This window comes from Microtus pennsylvanicus, chromosome 7, assembly GCF_037038515.1.
Source record: "Microtus pennsylvanicus isolate mMicPen1 chromosome 7, mMicPen1.hap1, whole genome shotgun sequence".
NCBI lineage: Eukaryota > Metazoa > Chordata > Mammalia > Rodentia > Cricetidae > Microtus > Microtus pennsylvanicus.
This window is the reverse complement of record NC_134585.1, coordinates 11,623,509-11,638,325: the sequence shown is the minus strand read 5'-3', so window position 1 is coordinate 11,638,325 and position 14,817 is coordinate 11,623,509. Positions and strand designations below refer to the sequence as shown.

The 14,817-nt window shown below is 52.9% G+C and overlaps 2 protein-coding genes across 2 annotated transcripts in view; one reads left to right on the top strand and one right to left on the bottom strand.

Annotated features, from left to right (window-relative positions):
- Nucleotides 1-1,698: 1,698 nt before the first annotated feature.
- Rsph14 (radial spoke head 14 homolog) overlaps nt 1,699-14,817 on the bottom strand; it is a 73,799-nt gene continuing 60,680 nt past the window's right edge. Inside the window, exons 4-6 of the mRNA XM_075978844.1 lie at nt 5,176-5,401; nt 3,297-3,433; nt 1,699-2,064 (exon numbers count right to left, since the gene is read on the bottom strand). Of these exons, the coding sequence (XP_075834959.1) occupies nt 1,823-2,064; nt 3,297-3,433; nt 5,176-5,401 (605 nt within the window). The 3' untranslated portion in view covers nt 1,699-1,822. The remainder of the gene's footprint in view (nt 2,065-3,296; nt 3,434-5,175; nt 5,402-14,817) is intronic.
- Nucleotides 11,552-14,817, top strand: part of Gnaz (G protein subunit alpha z) — a 49,698-nt gene continuing 46,432 nt past the window's right edge. The window contains exon 1 of the mRNA XM_075979988.1: nt 11,552-11,687. The gene's annotated coding sequence lies outside the window, so the exon portion shown is untranslated. The remainder of the gene's footprint in view (nt 11,688-14,817) is intronic.

Genomic DNA, 14,817 nt, shown 5'->3' with positions numbered 1-14,817 from the left:
TCCTAGTGAAGGCCAGATATGACCAACTCGGCTGCCATCCATGGCTTTGAGTTGTCCCACCCCAACATCTACCCCACCTATGACCTGCTGGAGCATGGGAAAAAACTGGTCCTGAGAACCAGAGCTGTAGGACCTCCATGACTCAGGGCAACAGCACAAGTTTCGGGAGAAGGTCCAGAAGCCAGAGAGGCCTTGGACCAAATCGACAACTCACTGCAATGAACATTTGCAAGTAAAACTGTTTGGGCGAAAGGTTATACTATGTGACACACTGCAGTTCCCAAGGCCGCTACAACAAAAGAAAATATGACGGAGAGGCGGCAAAGATGGAGGGACAAAATGTCTTTTCTTTTTGGGGGGGTGGAGGGCTACAAGGGTGCAGGTAGGACATGGACTGAAAAATGGGTGGGATTGGGGTACACAATGTCAAGTTCCCAAAGAATAATTTTTTTAAAAAATTACGTTAAAAAAATGCTCCTTCCTTTTCTATTTTTTGAAACATTTTCTGAAGAACTGGTGTTCATCATTGCCTGGAGACATTTAAGGGTCGGTTTTGTGTTTAGACCATAAAGGCCCAACCCTTAAAACAGACTGGGGCTAGAGACACTGTTTTGGGCAGAGAAAACAGAAAGTCACACCCAGCTAGAAAGGGATGGGGGAGAAGGGCCCACAGGGACATAGGTGGGGTTATGGGGGCAGGGATGGTCTACACCTGAACCAACCTGTGGGACCAAGTCCACAAGAGAGGGTTCCAGGATAGAGATCAAACGCACAGGGTCCTGGCAGCAGGGAGGGTGTTGCTGGCCTTGGCTGGACCCCGTGGCAGGAGCAGGGTCAGCTTGCCCTGCAGGATCAGAACGTGAGACTGTGGAGGGCCTAGGGCCCCCCTCCTGAGGGAGATTAGTTTCCTTTGGTGCAGTCTGGTTTTGAAAATAGGACGGCACCTGAAATGCCACTTGGGTCCGGCAGCCAGTCCCCTTCGGCACAAAACGGACGACTTCAGTTGATCCTTTAATTCCAGGATACACACGTCTCTGTGTTTCTCTTGATAACCAGGAGGGTCCCTGAGGCTCCTTGAAAGGACAGTGGGGGAAGAAAGGCTGACTCGGGTTCTTGGTGTTCTGGTTTTGATAATATTTACTCTCGGCAGTCCTCTCCAAATCACTTCTCACTGGCGAGGTAGGAGCTGTAACAGGCTCTTGGGCAAAGACGAGGGTCCAGTTTAACCAGCTCAGTTGCAGACCAGAGACTCGGCCATGAAATCCTGCTCTGTGCCTGCCGCTCCTCCAACAGAGGCTGGACGCATGAGTTCGTTTGTAAGCCAGGGCGTCCACAAACTGACCGTTCACGCACGACTAGATGAGCATATATTAATGGGGTACCTTGGTCGGTCTATATTGAAAAACATAGTGGAAGTGCTTAGCAAAAGCCATGCTGAGCTGTACCCCCAAGGTCCTGACCAGTCAAATGTATACAAAGTTTGGCTGGTGCCTGGTCCAACTGTATACCCTCTAACCCCCAATCCAACTCCCCGCCTCTCACCCCTATCCCTGGAGGACTCTGTTCTGATATCTGCCTTCTATAAGGACTTTGGATCCAAGCAGAAAATATTTGCATTGGGGCTACCTCCTCCTACTTGACACCATGGGATGGACCTGTGCATCCCAGAACCAGGCCCTTTTGGGTCTAGTGTTTCTTCTTTGGCAGCAGAGAATTGTGACGTTGCTCCAGGAACATAAAATGACATTGGAAACCCAGCATAAAAGATTCAACTCGTTTATTCAGGCCTAGAAACGCCTATCAGGTTTGGCCCATAAGGAAATCATGGCTTCCACTCAATCACTTTGATGGCTATTTGGGCTGCTCGTTGTATGGCCTCATTTTTATGCATCTGGAGGAGACGGAAGGTGGGCACATTGGCCTGTAATAACATGCGGCCCTCGGGGGCCTCAGCCAGCATAGTGAGGGCTTTGGTGGCGTTCAGACACACCTTGACCGTGGGCGTGGAACAAAGCAGCTCCAGGAGTGGTCTGATGGCGTCTGCGTCCAGGGCCGCGTATTTCCCTGTAGGCCACAGACACTGAGTTTCCCGATCATCTGCACAAGAGAAGCTATCTCCCCATGTCCTTCTACCTGGGGTACCTTAAGAGCAATACCACCTGTGTCCACCTGCTTCTCCACCCCCCCCCCATCTTTGCCGCACTGTTCCACTGAGTCCAACCTAGGCTATCCTTTTCCTCCTCTGCCTGTTCAGTTCCCTAATCAGCCTAGTTCTATCACCCTACCCCGTCCTGTCCTGCATTCAGCCTCCACAAGACAAAACACATGGTATTGTTAAAGGAAAAGAATCAATCATATGTTCACGTGTCAGGCGTTTCTTGAGCAACTGTTCTGCACCTGGCACACAACATCCATGGTAGGTCAGAGGTGCAACTTAGCGGTGGGGCCCTCCAGCAGCTCTCAGAGGATGCTGGACACCTGCCCTATGCCCTGTCCCCTGAATGTTGGCTTCTCCACACCTTCCATTATTCTGCCTCTTCAGACAACTGTAAACACCCAAGGCCAAGACCTCTATACCCCATCATCCAGCTCAGGGCCTGACATGGGCTAGGGGCTCAGAGACCCAGCTGGGAAACGGTGATATATCCCTAGGTCCTGGCCTTTGTGTCTCCAGCCATTGGCCAAGGCATGAAGGGTCCCCGGCCTTTCAAGCCCTCCCATATAAGCTTGGGCTGAGGTACCCACAATGTGAAGACATGTGGGGTGCCCTGATCCACACATAGTCAGAATTCCCTTAGTGAGGATATATGATTTTACACACACACACACACACACACAACTGAAAGTAGCAAAATTATTTTTCAAAGAAACACGTAAGGTCAAGGGCTACAGGACCTGAATCACCCCAGGAATAACAGAACTGTAGACACCAAATTAATCAATCTCATGGTTCAAAGAGGCCTGAGTCCAAGGCAAGGTCTTTAGGTCAGAGGAATGACTTGCTGTAGAGGAGTATAGGTTCTAACACGAGCGACTGTGAGAGACCACTGCCAGCCCACTGCGTCCAGGAAGATGAGAGAGGTCTAAACCTTGGGCCAGACTCCAAAAGCTCCTCAGCGATAGGCCAGAGAGTGGATTTTGATGGAGCCTAGGAGGTCTCAGGGGTCAATGCCCTTGACATGAGAAAGAAGCGTTTGGAAAGCTCACTATGGATGCTGACAAGCTAGGGGGCCTTACTCTCCCCTCCTGCCCACACCCACCCAGCCTCGGGAATGCAAAGGGCACCCTTGCCTCACCTTCAGTGGTCACTGTCGCATGCATCAGGGCCCCAGCCGCATTAGCCTGTACCTCGTCCTCAGAGTCCGACAGCAGATCCACCAGGATAGGAATGACTTCGTTTTCCCACACCTGGTTCTTGCCCTCCAAAGGGATGCTAAGGCAGAGAGAAGACAAAAGGAGGTAAGGCACGCAGGCTAAGATAGGACTTTGTGCTGGGAGCGTGGCTTGCTGTCAGGGAAAGAGATAAAGAGGCAGGGGGTGGGGTCGAGGGGAGTGAGCTTCATTCTAAGCCAGGCGCATAAATGAAGACGTGTTCTTTTATGTGGAAGAGTAAGACCCAAGGGTGTGACCCACAGCAAGGCTATCTATCTGCCTCGCCCTGAGTTGGCTTCTTTACCAGGGAAGCACCAAGCTGCTCCACACATCAGCGAGTAGCTTAGTGTGGAGCAACTGCGGGCACGGGCCTAGACAAGGTAACTCTGGGCTTACTCTCTGTTCCAGCATTGTATGAAGCTGTGGAAATAAAGGTGGTGAGCTTCCCAAGAGTGAGGGCCAGCATTTCCTGGCGAGGAAGCCCTCCTCACAGGCTGGTAATGTCCCACACAGTGCACAAACATCCCAACAAACAGCCTTCAACTTGACTGTTTGCTCACCGTTTTGGCGCTTCCCTGCCTACAGAACTCCCATTTTGTAGAACTCTGGACGCCTCAAAGACACAGGTGTTTTATGGCTAGGCTGTGACAGATCCCCGCAGCCACTTCTCTGTGATACTGCAACACTATTGGCCATAAGTCTTTATCGACCCTGGGGCAATTCATCAAGGACGAAGAGTCCCGGGTGTACCTGCAGGACTGCCCTGGGCTCATTTACTCAGTGACACGAGGCAGGTACTAGTCCAGATGCGGCGGTAAAAGCTGAATTTATCTGCCTCAGCACGTGACATTTGGGAGCCTATAATCTAGCCCTTCATCTACAGCAACAAAGAGAACAAACCCACTGCGTGAGAGACACACATTAGTAAGGGATGGTAATGAACACAGGCTGATGGGAGAGGTCAGAGGGACGGGGCAGAAGCTGCCCTTTGATGAAGTTCTGTTGTCAGAGCTTCATTGGCTGGGGATGTCTGACCAAAGACCTGACAGCGGCTAAATATGCATAATAGTGAGCGTTCCAAACCAGCATCCCAGGGGCTGGGGCAGGCTCACCAGAGATGTTACCCTGGCCCTCTAGCAGGACTCCCAGATAGAAGGAAAGCCGGGACTTAAGGAATGGCAAGGCCTTCCCTCCCTCTCAAGCTGAGGGCAGATGGGCACAGACAAAGGGGTCTCCAGAAGCACGGGGCTAATTGTGGGGAGGTTCTGTGCTTCCCCCGTTTCCAGGCCAGGATTTAGACTGTGATGCTATGTGACCTCGAGCAAGTGGGTGGACTCGTGCTTCTGTTTTCTCCTCTCCAAAGGCAGACATCTCCTTTCTTGGAAGTTGTCTAGCCGCCATTGACTTTCTAGGCGGTGCCTGACAGGCTTGCATACCTAATGACCACTGGCTATCTTCGTGATCACTGGAGTTTGTCTGCATGTCTTCCTCATGGAGAAGTGACCAAGTAGCTAGGTTTGTCCAGAATGGGAATGCGAGAGAGTTTCCTGGGATATAGGCCAATCTCAGGCATCATGGCCACACTAATGGAAAAGGTACTCTTCTGACCCGGTGTCCTCTTCCCCCGGGGCACAAGGAAGTTAGAGGGAGGACGCCTGGGTGGATGCACTTGGGTTCCCTGGCAGATGCGGCTAGGTGAAGCCCCACTGCTGATCTACAGAGAGGCCGGGAGTAGTTTGCTACTTTGACCCTCAGCAAAGACTCAAGGAAGTGACCACTCTGTCAACACACAACAGACCTCACCTGATGGCAATGAGTGCCCGAGCAGCCTTGCTGCGAATTTGGGGGTTGTCGCTATGGAGCTTCTCCTTAAAGCAGGGCACAGCTTGGCTTTTTAGAGCCTCAGTGGCATCCTCCTGCAGGCATGGTGCCAGAGTGTCCAAGATGATTTCCTGAATGTGTTCCTCCTCTACCTGCAGCTTCTGTACTAGGGACGGGATCAGGCCACTGTTGACGATGCCCCGGGCACCTGCAGAACAGGAAAGGGCATTCGTTAAAGGGTCCTTTCCCCAATTGGCCTGCCTAAGTGAGGGGACTGATCCGAGGAGTGGGCAGGAAAGAGTTCATGTGTCTGGAGACGGGAGGCCCTGGAAGTGACCGAAGATGGATGCCTTTGGTTGCCCATGCACAGAAGCCTGAGAGGCTGCATCTCACTGCTGCAGGTCCAGTTTCCTACCAAACAATTCTGGGTGTCCCCAAAGGTGGTTATCACCAAGGAGATTAGATGAGGAGAAAGGGTGAATCCAGAATTCAGATGTTTAGTAACTTTATCTAATGGTTTGGGATGTCAGGTACTTCCTCTTGAATGCTGTCCTTTCCCTGGGCCGCGCCACCCGTTCCAGAGCACAGCTTTGTCAGGTTCTACCTGCCCCTTTTTGTGATTTTGATAGGCATATTATCATTGTCCTTGCCTACGAAATTTTCCAACCATGCCTGTAAAAACTAGAAACCTCATGGAGATCAGCCCTTACTCTTCTTCTCCTCCTCCTCCTCCTCGCTACTTCTACTTCTTCCTCTTACCCTCCTTCCTTCCTTCTCCTAATTCTTCCCCTGACTCATCTTCTTACTCTTCCTCTCCTCCATGCCCCCTTCACTTCATTTCTTCCTCTTGCATGAAAAATAAAGAAGATGCAGAGGTCATGTACTTGAGTTAATGTTTTACCCTCGGATCCTCACCTGCCATAGACATCCAATTCTGAGCCCTGAGGAGGTACTGAGGCTGGTACTCAAGACCCCCGATAGGTTTGGACATAAACTATCTCTAAAGGTTCACAGGTTAAAGACTTGGTCCCCATTAAGTGCCTCAGCTAAGAGGTGATTGGCTCACAATGGCATTTACTTCAGTAATTAGCCTCATCAATGGTCTAATCCATGATTACATCATAGCTGAATGAGCTAATAGGAAGTGGAATCTATTAGAAGTAGGTCACTAGGGGCTGGAGAGATGGCTCAGCGGTTAAGAGCATTGCCTGCTCTTCCAAAGGTCCTGAGTTCAATTCCCAGCAACCACATGGTGGCTCACAACCATCTGTAAAGAGGTCTGGTGCCCTCTTCTGGCCTGCAGACATACACACAGAAAGAATATTGTATACATAATAAATAAATAAATATTTTAAAAAAAACTTTAAAAAAAAAAGAAGTAGGTCACTAGGGTTGAGCCTTTGAAAACTATGCCTTGCTCCCAACCACCACCCCTTCCCCTCCTTCCCTCTACCTCTTTCTCTCCCCACCCTTCCCCCTTTTCTCTGTCTCACCTTGCCCCACCCTACCCATAAGGTTGGCAGTGCTGCTCTGCCCCAGGTATTTTAAGACGCTCTGCCATGAAGCCATGTAGACATAGACTGAAGCCTAGGAAACCATGAGCCAAAGCAAATCTTCCCTCCTTTACAGTGATTTTCTGTAACTGGAGACTGCGTTTTCGTTTTCTGGCTGCCCCGACCCGAATAATCACACAGAAACTATATTAATTACAAGGGCTCAGGCATATTCCTAGCTAGCTCTTACATCTTAAAGTAACCCATTTCTATTCATCTATGTATTGGCACAAGGCTGTGCTTACCGGTAATGTTCTGGGATCTTTCTCCTTCAGTGGCCACTTAGCATCTCCTTGACTCCACCTACTCTCTCCCTCTCTCTCTGTTCAGATTTCCTGCCTGGGTTTACTCTGCTAAGCCATTGGCTGAAACATCTTTATTCATCAACCAATAAGAGCAACACATATACAGAAGGACATTCCCACATCAATTTTCTCAAGTTATTTTGTCATAGGTAAAGGGAAACCAACCAAATTCCCTCCAGAGTGGTGGGGAAACGCTGGGCTTCCTTTCCCACCCACACCATGCCAAAGCTGCTGGAGCCTGAAACAGAGTCTAAGATAGAAAATTCAGGGTGTAAAACAGTATCTCCTGTCCCCCAAAGATCTGTGTCCCCATCTGAAAATGGCAGGACTCTGGCCAAGGGGGTTTTGGAATCCCTGGGGCAGGACTGTGCTGGTTTCTGTTCTCACTGTTCTGACTGAATATACAAGTGACATGAACCCTGAGGGGACGGTCGTTCGTGGCAGGGAAGGCACAGCCGCATATGGCTCCGTAGTGGTGGAAGCACAAAGATTGGACCCCTTACCAACTCGTGTGTCTGCAGAACAGAAGCACACATTGGACAGAAATGGGGGTGGCGGGCTATAAATTTTAAGGCATGCCCCCACTGACCCAATTCTTCCAGCTAGGCTTCACCCCCAAAAGGTTCCAAAATTTCCCTAAAACAGTGTCACTAACTGGGAACTGAATGCTCAGTGCATGAACCCGTGGGGATGGGGCATCTTATAACAAAACCATGGGGCACAGATGCTAGCGGCACAGTGGGAGGGCACCCCAATAAGAGGAACCTACCCCTCTCCTTCTGGAGAATCCAGAACCAGGCACAGACAGCACCCAGAGAGCCCTGGGCTGTCAGAGCAGCCTTCCCAATTCACAGCAATGAGAAGGGAACAAAAGGGAGCTCTCTTCCCTGCCACACAAGGGCCACCTGTGACTACCGCCTGGCAGTCAGTCACACTGCCAAGCCTCTTCAGCAGCCCACTGTGCCCACTACAAAGCCTCCTGTTGCCCCTGAGGAGGTGGCCACCAGCAAACATCTCTCTTTTGGTCTCCGCAGTTAAACCCTCTAATTTACTCTAGAGAGGCAAATGAACAGGTTAATTAGCCTGAAGGTCTCTCAGTGCCAATTAGCACCAGGGAATTTCCTCTTTGCGGGCATCACCCCAGCTTTCCTTCCCCGGTCCCCCGAGGATGTCAGATGGCAGGTGACTGTGGCGATGGGGTGGAGAGGTGGGGCAGGGATCTCAGCAGCTCTCTCTGCTCCTCAGGTTCCCTGGTGCTCTCAGCCCGCTTCTCCCTGGGGTGCCCGAGTGTAACAACTAGCTCTGCCCATTCGTGCTGGAAGATCTCAGGACAGCTCAGGGAAGCCAATTTCCTCTTGCTGCTTCAAGTGAACTGGGTTGTTTTTTTTTTTGGAGGGGAGGGGTATCTTTTCTGTTTGTGTTTTATTTCCCACCCAGACTTCCATAGCCTAGATTTGATGCCTAGATGTGTCTTTTCCCAGCTGTGTAACTTGAACCTATTACCTAATCTCTGAGCCTGGTTTCTTCAGCACTGAAACGGACCCCAGGGTTCAACGCCAGTAGAAGCTGTGCATTCTCTAACTGGGACTTGATTCTACCCTGACTTAGACCTGTGTCTAAGCTTCTCTGGAAACCTGGGGTGTTGGGGAGAAGAGACTGGTGTCCCTGCTGCCTGAATTGAGACAGACACAGGCTAGGGGAAGGATGACGGGAGGTGAAGTCAGAAAAGTTATAATATTAGAGGCACTCTCCTTGCCTCTGTCTAGCTACCCCCCCCCCCTTGGTAAGGAACTGAGATCCAGACTTGCCAGCCGAGGGCAAAGTCAGGACCCTCAGGAGCTCAGATTTTGTTCCCCAGGCATCTGTCTCCAGATAGCATTCCTAGGAATACTAACTAAGCCCCAGGACCAAGATTCATTTTGAGACCAAGGGAGGAAATCAAAAACAAACTCTGTGCCGGGTGTGTCTTTTCTGTGCATTTACATTGCTTCTCTTCGGCTAAAAGATGAGTGGCAGGGCTGGCTAGCTCTGACTGACCTAGGTGCCATCCACAATGTTAAAGTGGAGGATGGAAGACCTGAGAAACAGGGAAACATACCGCAGAAACCCACCCGGCTGCCACCGCAGGAGAATCAGTGAGTCTTGGAGGCAAAGAAAGGCAAAGCAAGAAGCAGTGCCATCTCTAAAGGCCAGGCCCTGGGTGGCTGAAAAACCAGAGAGGTGCAGGATACCCCAGCCCACACCAGGGTATCGGGAAGGCTGGTGGAGAGCCAGCTGGGGGTGGGGGCAAGCAAGTCATTAGGGAACAGGTGTCCCTGTGATTCCACAGAAGCGACAGACTCTACCCTGCAGTAGGCCTTGGAGACTGACTTCTCAGCTTGTTCTTATTTTCTCTAGCTGGACTACTCCATATTTTCATTATCTGATTATTCACTGCAACACAGCGTGCCCTGTCTGTGAGTCCACGCCTAGCTCAGATAATACAATACTTACTTCTCACTTTCTTGGGTGGGAAAAGCCAGTCTTAAATTTCTCTGTTGGTCCTCAATCACACCTCTAGCTAGCTGTGACTCCCCCTAGTATCCTTGCATGTCTGGTAGGCGCTAGTGTGGACAAGCTGGCCTTTCCGAGGTTCTCCACAGACCTCACATCCCTTCGTGCTCACCAGGGAACCCACTTCCCTCTCATGCCTCGCCATCCCTGCTCTTGCCCTCGCTCCAGCCCAAGCATCTTTATAAAGCCAGTCCATTGTTTGGTTGCTCTCCCTGCCCTGTGCCCCCAAAGTCTCCACTGGATGGCTACAACTGCAATACTAGAAGGATGAACGGACATGCTGCCTTTCTACCCCCCTTCCAGGGTTTTCTAAAAGGGTGCAGAGCTATATTCTAGAAGTATGCACCACATGGAGACCACCGGTAAAAGACCAGGTGAGCACGCCGGGCCACCAGGAAAAGACAAGGGGAGACCAAAGTCTCTCACTTGGAGGTAGTTGCCAGAACCAGGTGTAGAAGGCAGCAATCAGCCCTGGTAGACACTTCAGGGGCTAGCCTCTGCTCCCCTGCCTAGAATGCTGTAGGGAGTGATTAATTATTGCATTGGTTTTACCCTGTGCAACGGGCTGAAGTCTGACCCCTGAACCTGTTGTGTGAACTGCCTCTGCCGAACCCTGGTCCTTTCTTTCCTACACACATTAACCCTCTGAGGAGTGTATGGTACCCTCTTTGACAGATTAGGTAACTGACTCTCAGCCAGGTCCCAGTGACAGAAGGCTGGCCCCGCAGCCTGATGACGTGGTAGACATGTTCTTCATGCATCAGCCTCACTTCTTTAGTCCTCATTGGTCATGCATTGTAGTATGTCTAGGTTAGCCTCAGCAGTGCCCAGAACCAGTAACCTGTTCATTCCCTAAAACTTTAGGCAGCACTTTCACAGGTGGACTGCCCCACCCTCACCCCCGGGTATGCAGGAAAACGGTCCCCATTTAATAGCAGAAGAACCATTCCCAGGGAGACGGTGGGATGGTGTCCTGATTCCAAAGAATCCGACTGGCGGGTATCAACATGTGGCCATGGCTCCCCACCTCACCCTGGACTCTAAGACACATAGTATGTTCAGGGTGACAAAGATAGAAAAGTCAGAGGGGCACTAATCTGGTGCCCCCCTGGTCTGAGCCTTTCTTATACTGGAATGAGGTGCCCCCAGCCAAGACCCACACATAAGCTTCTATTAGCGGAATCTCACAGCCTGCTGCACTTACGTGCATTGTCAAGGGTCCGAGGTCTCTAGGGGAGTCTCCAAAGCGGACAGGGACTTCACTAATCTGGTTCCCTTGGGTTTCTCTCTGGTGGGGTGGGAGGGTCTCCTAAAAGTGCCCCTAGTGTGGCAAAGGAGAGCAGAAGAGATGACGAATGACATGTTCCGCGAACCTCGCCAGCTTAGCCAGCCCATCAGCGTTTTCAAGCTCCCTAAAGGATTGTTGAGACCATCCAAGGAAGCCAGGACCGACAACACTTCGCAAAGAGACGGGTGGGAGAGTAGGTTGCCGGGGCTGAGTTCGAACACCATTGAGGTAGAGACTAAGGAAGAGCAACCAGGGTGCAAGGAACCAGGGCTACGATGCTCTTTGGGTGGGTTTCCCAAGATGCTAGAAGTGGCTTCGGCGAGGCTAAGCGCAGTGCAGTGCTACAGTCTCCGGAGCCAGCAGCGCGTGCGGTACGGCGGCGCGCACACAGCCGCGGCCCCGCCCCATCTGTCGTTATTGGACTATTTGTACGTCCGTCGGTCACTATCAACCAATGGAAAATTAGCTGGAGCTAGTGGTCCGGCGACAGCGCGTGGTGCGGGGCAGGCGAGCGGCAGACCCCGCCTGCGGTTGGCCTGGCAACGGACTGCGCTCGCGACTCCGCCCCCTGCCGGCGGCGGCGCGGTGCGGAGCGGGTGGACCCGCTTGCGGGCGGCGCGGGAGGGCGGAGGAGGGAGCCAGGGCGGTGGAGCGTGTGTGCCACCCGCGGACCGGTCACGTCCTCGCGCGGGCGCCGGCACCCGCGTCGTGCAGAACCAGGGCGCCACAGCCCCACTCTCGCGGCCCCGCCCCGCCGGGTGCAGCTCGACCGACGCACGAAGCCGCGCCCGGGAGGTGAGTGAGTGAGCGCACCAGCGGCCCCGGCGCGCACAGCTGAACCCTGGGCTGGGGGCGCGGCTGGGGCTCACCCCACCCCCACCCGGGCCCGAGCTTGGGGCCTTTGTGCTGGGGGACCCGAGATCTATAGGGCTAGGGGTGCAGAGACAGGGATGCCCCGCCGGGTTGGAGAGCCGCGAGGGTGGGGTTGTCTGCGAGGTGGGCAGGGGTGGCCACGGCCCAGACAGGTGCCTGGGAGGGAGGCACGGCGGCCCAGTAACCCTTAGATGGGCTGACCGCCGCCTGACGAGATTGGGCAGGGGGCGCCGAGGATGGTGTGGGGCCACTGCAAGCCCTGAGCATCTGCGGGTGCGGAGCCCAGGCGGGCGACCTGCGGGAGCGACGCCAGGCGGGGGTCTCTCTCTGGGGGCCAGGGGTGAAGGCAGCCGCAGGTGTCAGGAGCTCCGGCGTTTGGCCTTGATAGAAAGGGAAGAGAGGGCCCTGAGGCCCGGGTACAACAGCTCGCTCTTCTCGGTCATGGCTCTTGCAATGGAGCAGGTTCCTTGGAGGCATTTGGAGCCAGAGATGAGTATCGACCTGCTGCGATTGTAAATGTGTTCCTGGCTCAATATTTTTTTCCCTTAAAAGGCGGTGGGGTGTTTGGGGAGGGGTGTGAGGGCCTCTGCTGGGGATCCTGCGGTGGATATATGGGGGCTCTGCCTTTAGGGAGGTGCTGAGCCTGTCTGGATGAGGATGGCAGGAATCTGCCTAGGCCGGGAATTGGGGATCCTGTTACAGAGAGGAGGATGGGAAAGCGGTGCCAAGTGAGACCAGGGTTCCCTGGAGTCTGAGTCTCAGGGTGGAGGGACCAGCCTGGTAACCGAGGTCGCCTTGTCTGGGGAGGGGTTTGGGGCAAGACACCGGAGCCCTGACAGACTCTTTTTCTGCCCAAGTGGTTTTCCCTGCACTAGGAATCATCTAGTTCTGCTAACCTGGCCCTGGTCTAGAGGAAGCTGCTTGGCCAGATTCAATTAAGCAAACATTTACTGAGTGCTGGCTCCCCCAGGGCCCGGTGCTGAGGTGGAAGGGTGGGAGTGGACTGGGCCTGCCCTCCCAGGACTGATTCGCCTTCCTATGGGAGAAATATGGCTGTGCTCTGATAACTAGGCCCTCGGTGTGGTATAGGGGGCTTGGGAGGGGCCTGAGAGAGATTCCCCTAAGCTTAGGTCAGACCTGCCTGTGGGCAATGTGACATTTGAACTGGAGCTTGAAGGACACGGGCACAGTCAGAATGAGCAATGTGGGCAGAGGGGAGAGAATGAATGGAGAGTTGGTTGCTGAGGCTGCTGGGTTGGGTGGAAGCCCAGGGTATGAGGCGGGGAGAGTCAGAGGTGTGAGGGAGAGGTGGGTAAAAGGCCAGAGACGCACGTGAAGGGAAGTGGGCAGAGACGCCATGGCCACACACCATTGTCAGGCTGTCTCAGCGGAGCCTACAGCTTCTGGGTCTCTAAAAGGGAATGGCTCTCTGACCACCCCCTGGACCTGAGTTGTGTTACAGAAAGAACTTCAGAGAGCAGAGAGGGCTCCTGGCCACCCGGGTCTGCCCTAACAACGCACCTTGTCTCTGGTAGAGCCAGGGCTCTGGGTAACCAACCCACCCAGCCCCCCTCTTAGCCAAGATGAAGTCACCTGTCTGGAGTTGGGGAGGATGAAAAGCAATGGTACAGTACGGACCATTGAGGGACCCAGGAAGCTACAGAGGGCTTGGACACAGAGGGGCCCCCTTCCGTTTGCCTTCCCCTCTAGACGGGAAGAGATGCTGGCATTCGCTGTGAAATTCTTCCCGGGTACTCCTCTACCAGACGCTTTTCTGTGAGGCGGGTTGTGAATAGACACGGTTCTTCCCCCTTAGGAAGCCGATGGCATCACCTTCTGCCCTAGATCTGCTCTCTTGTTCCCAGAGATGTTTTTTTGGTTTGGTTTTCTATCTGAAAGACCTGGTTCTTACTCATCTTGGTAGTGTGCCCACCATGAAAGATACACACACACACACACACACACACACACACACACACACACACACAGGGTGTTGGCTGAGGCTCAGGGTGCCGCAGCAAGAACACAGCCTGCCTGCCCTCATGGAGTACATGATCTGTCCCTCCTGCCCTGACCCATTCCAGGAACCTGCTATGGAACTCAGGGTTTGAAGCATAGAGAATAGATTCTTTCTTCTGTTTCCAACCTCCTAGACCTTTTGGCCTCTACAGATTTTTTTAAAAAAAGAAGAAGAAGAAAGAAAGAAAAGAAAAGTGTCTCAGTCTGCCCCTCAGGAGATCCTATGGAGAGTCCAGCAGTTTCTGGGTGGCCGGATACAGACATCACTGCCAGGAGGTCCCTGCACGGAGGCTGCTGGGAGAGGGTGTCTTCTTGCAGATAGTTTGAGAATGCCTCCTCAGTCTAGCTACTCAGTAGTGTGGTATGTGAACCTGGATGACAGTTGTGTTTGCATGCGTGCCTGCGTGCACACAGGCAGACGTCTGTGCTTCCTCTCTTGGAGGCAAGGACAGAGCATGCCTTTGCCACCTCAAGACCAAAAGCGCTGGGTATCTGCAGAGGTGAGTTAGCTGCTGCTGACTGTGGCTTTGCTCGTGGAAACTCTGGAGGAAGCAGATAGCCCACTGGTCTCCCAAAGCCCCTAGGAAGGAAACCTAGGGTGTCCAAGCCTGGGGCAGCCTGTGAGGAACATGATTTTAAAAAAAGAAAAAGTGTTCCAGACAGACTCCAAAAGTTCAAAAGTTTGCTCCAGGCAGGCAGGGGCCACGCTGTACTCTGTGTAGCCTAAGGAGGGCCCAGGAGCACCAAGGCTTTCAATGACTGAGAACCATTAAACAAGAACTCCCGTGTAGGCTCCAGAAGCCATGGAGACAGACAGGCCCTGCTCCTGTTGCCTATAGTTCAGACCCATCTCCTCCGAGCCTTCTCGTCCTCATCGGTAAAGACCTAACAGTGCTGTCCGTGGTCCCCACATCAACCGTCCATTTTAATGTATCCACACTGGAGGAGAAGCGCAAGAGAAGAGGCAAGACAGTGGCAAGTTTGAGGCCAGCCTTAGCTATATAGCAAGACCTTGTCTCAGAAGTTCAAAGTT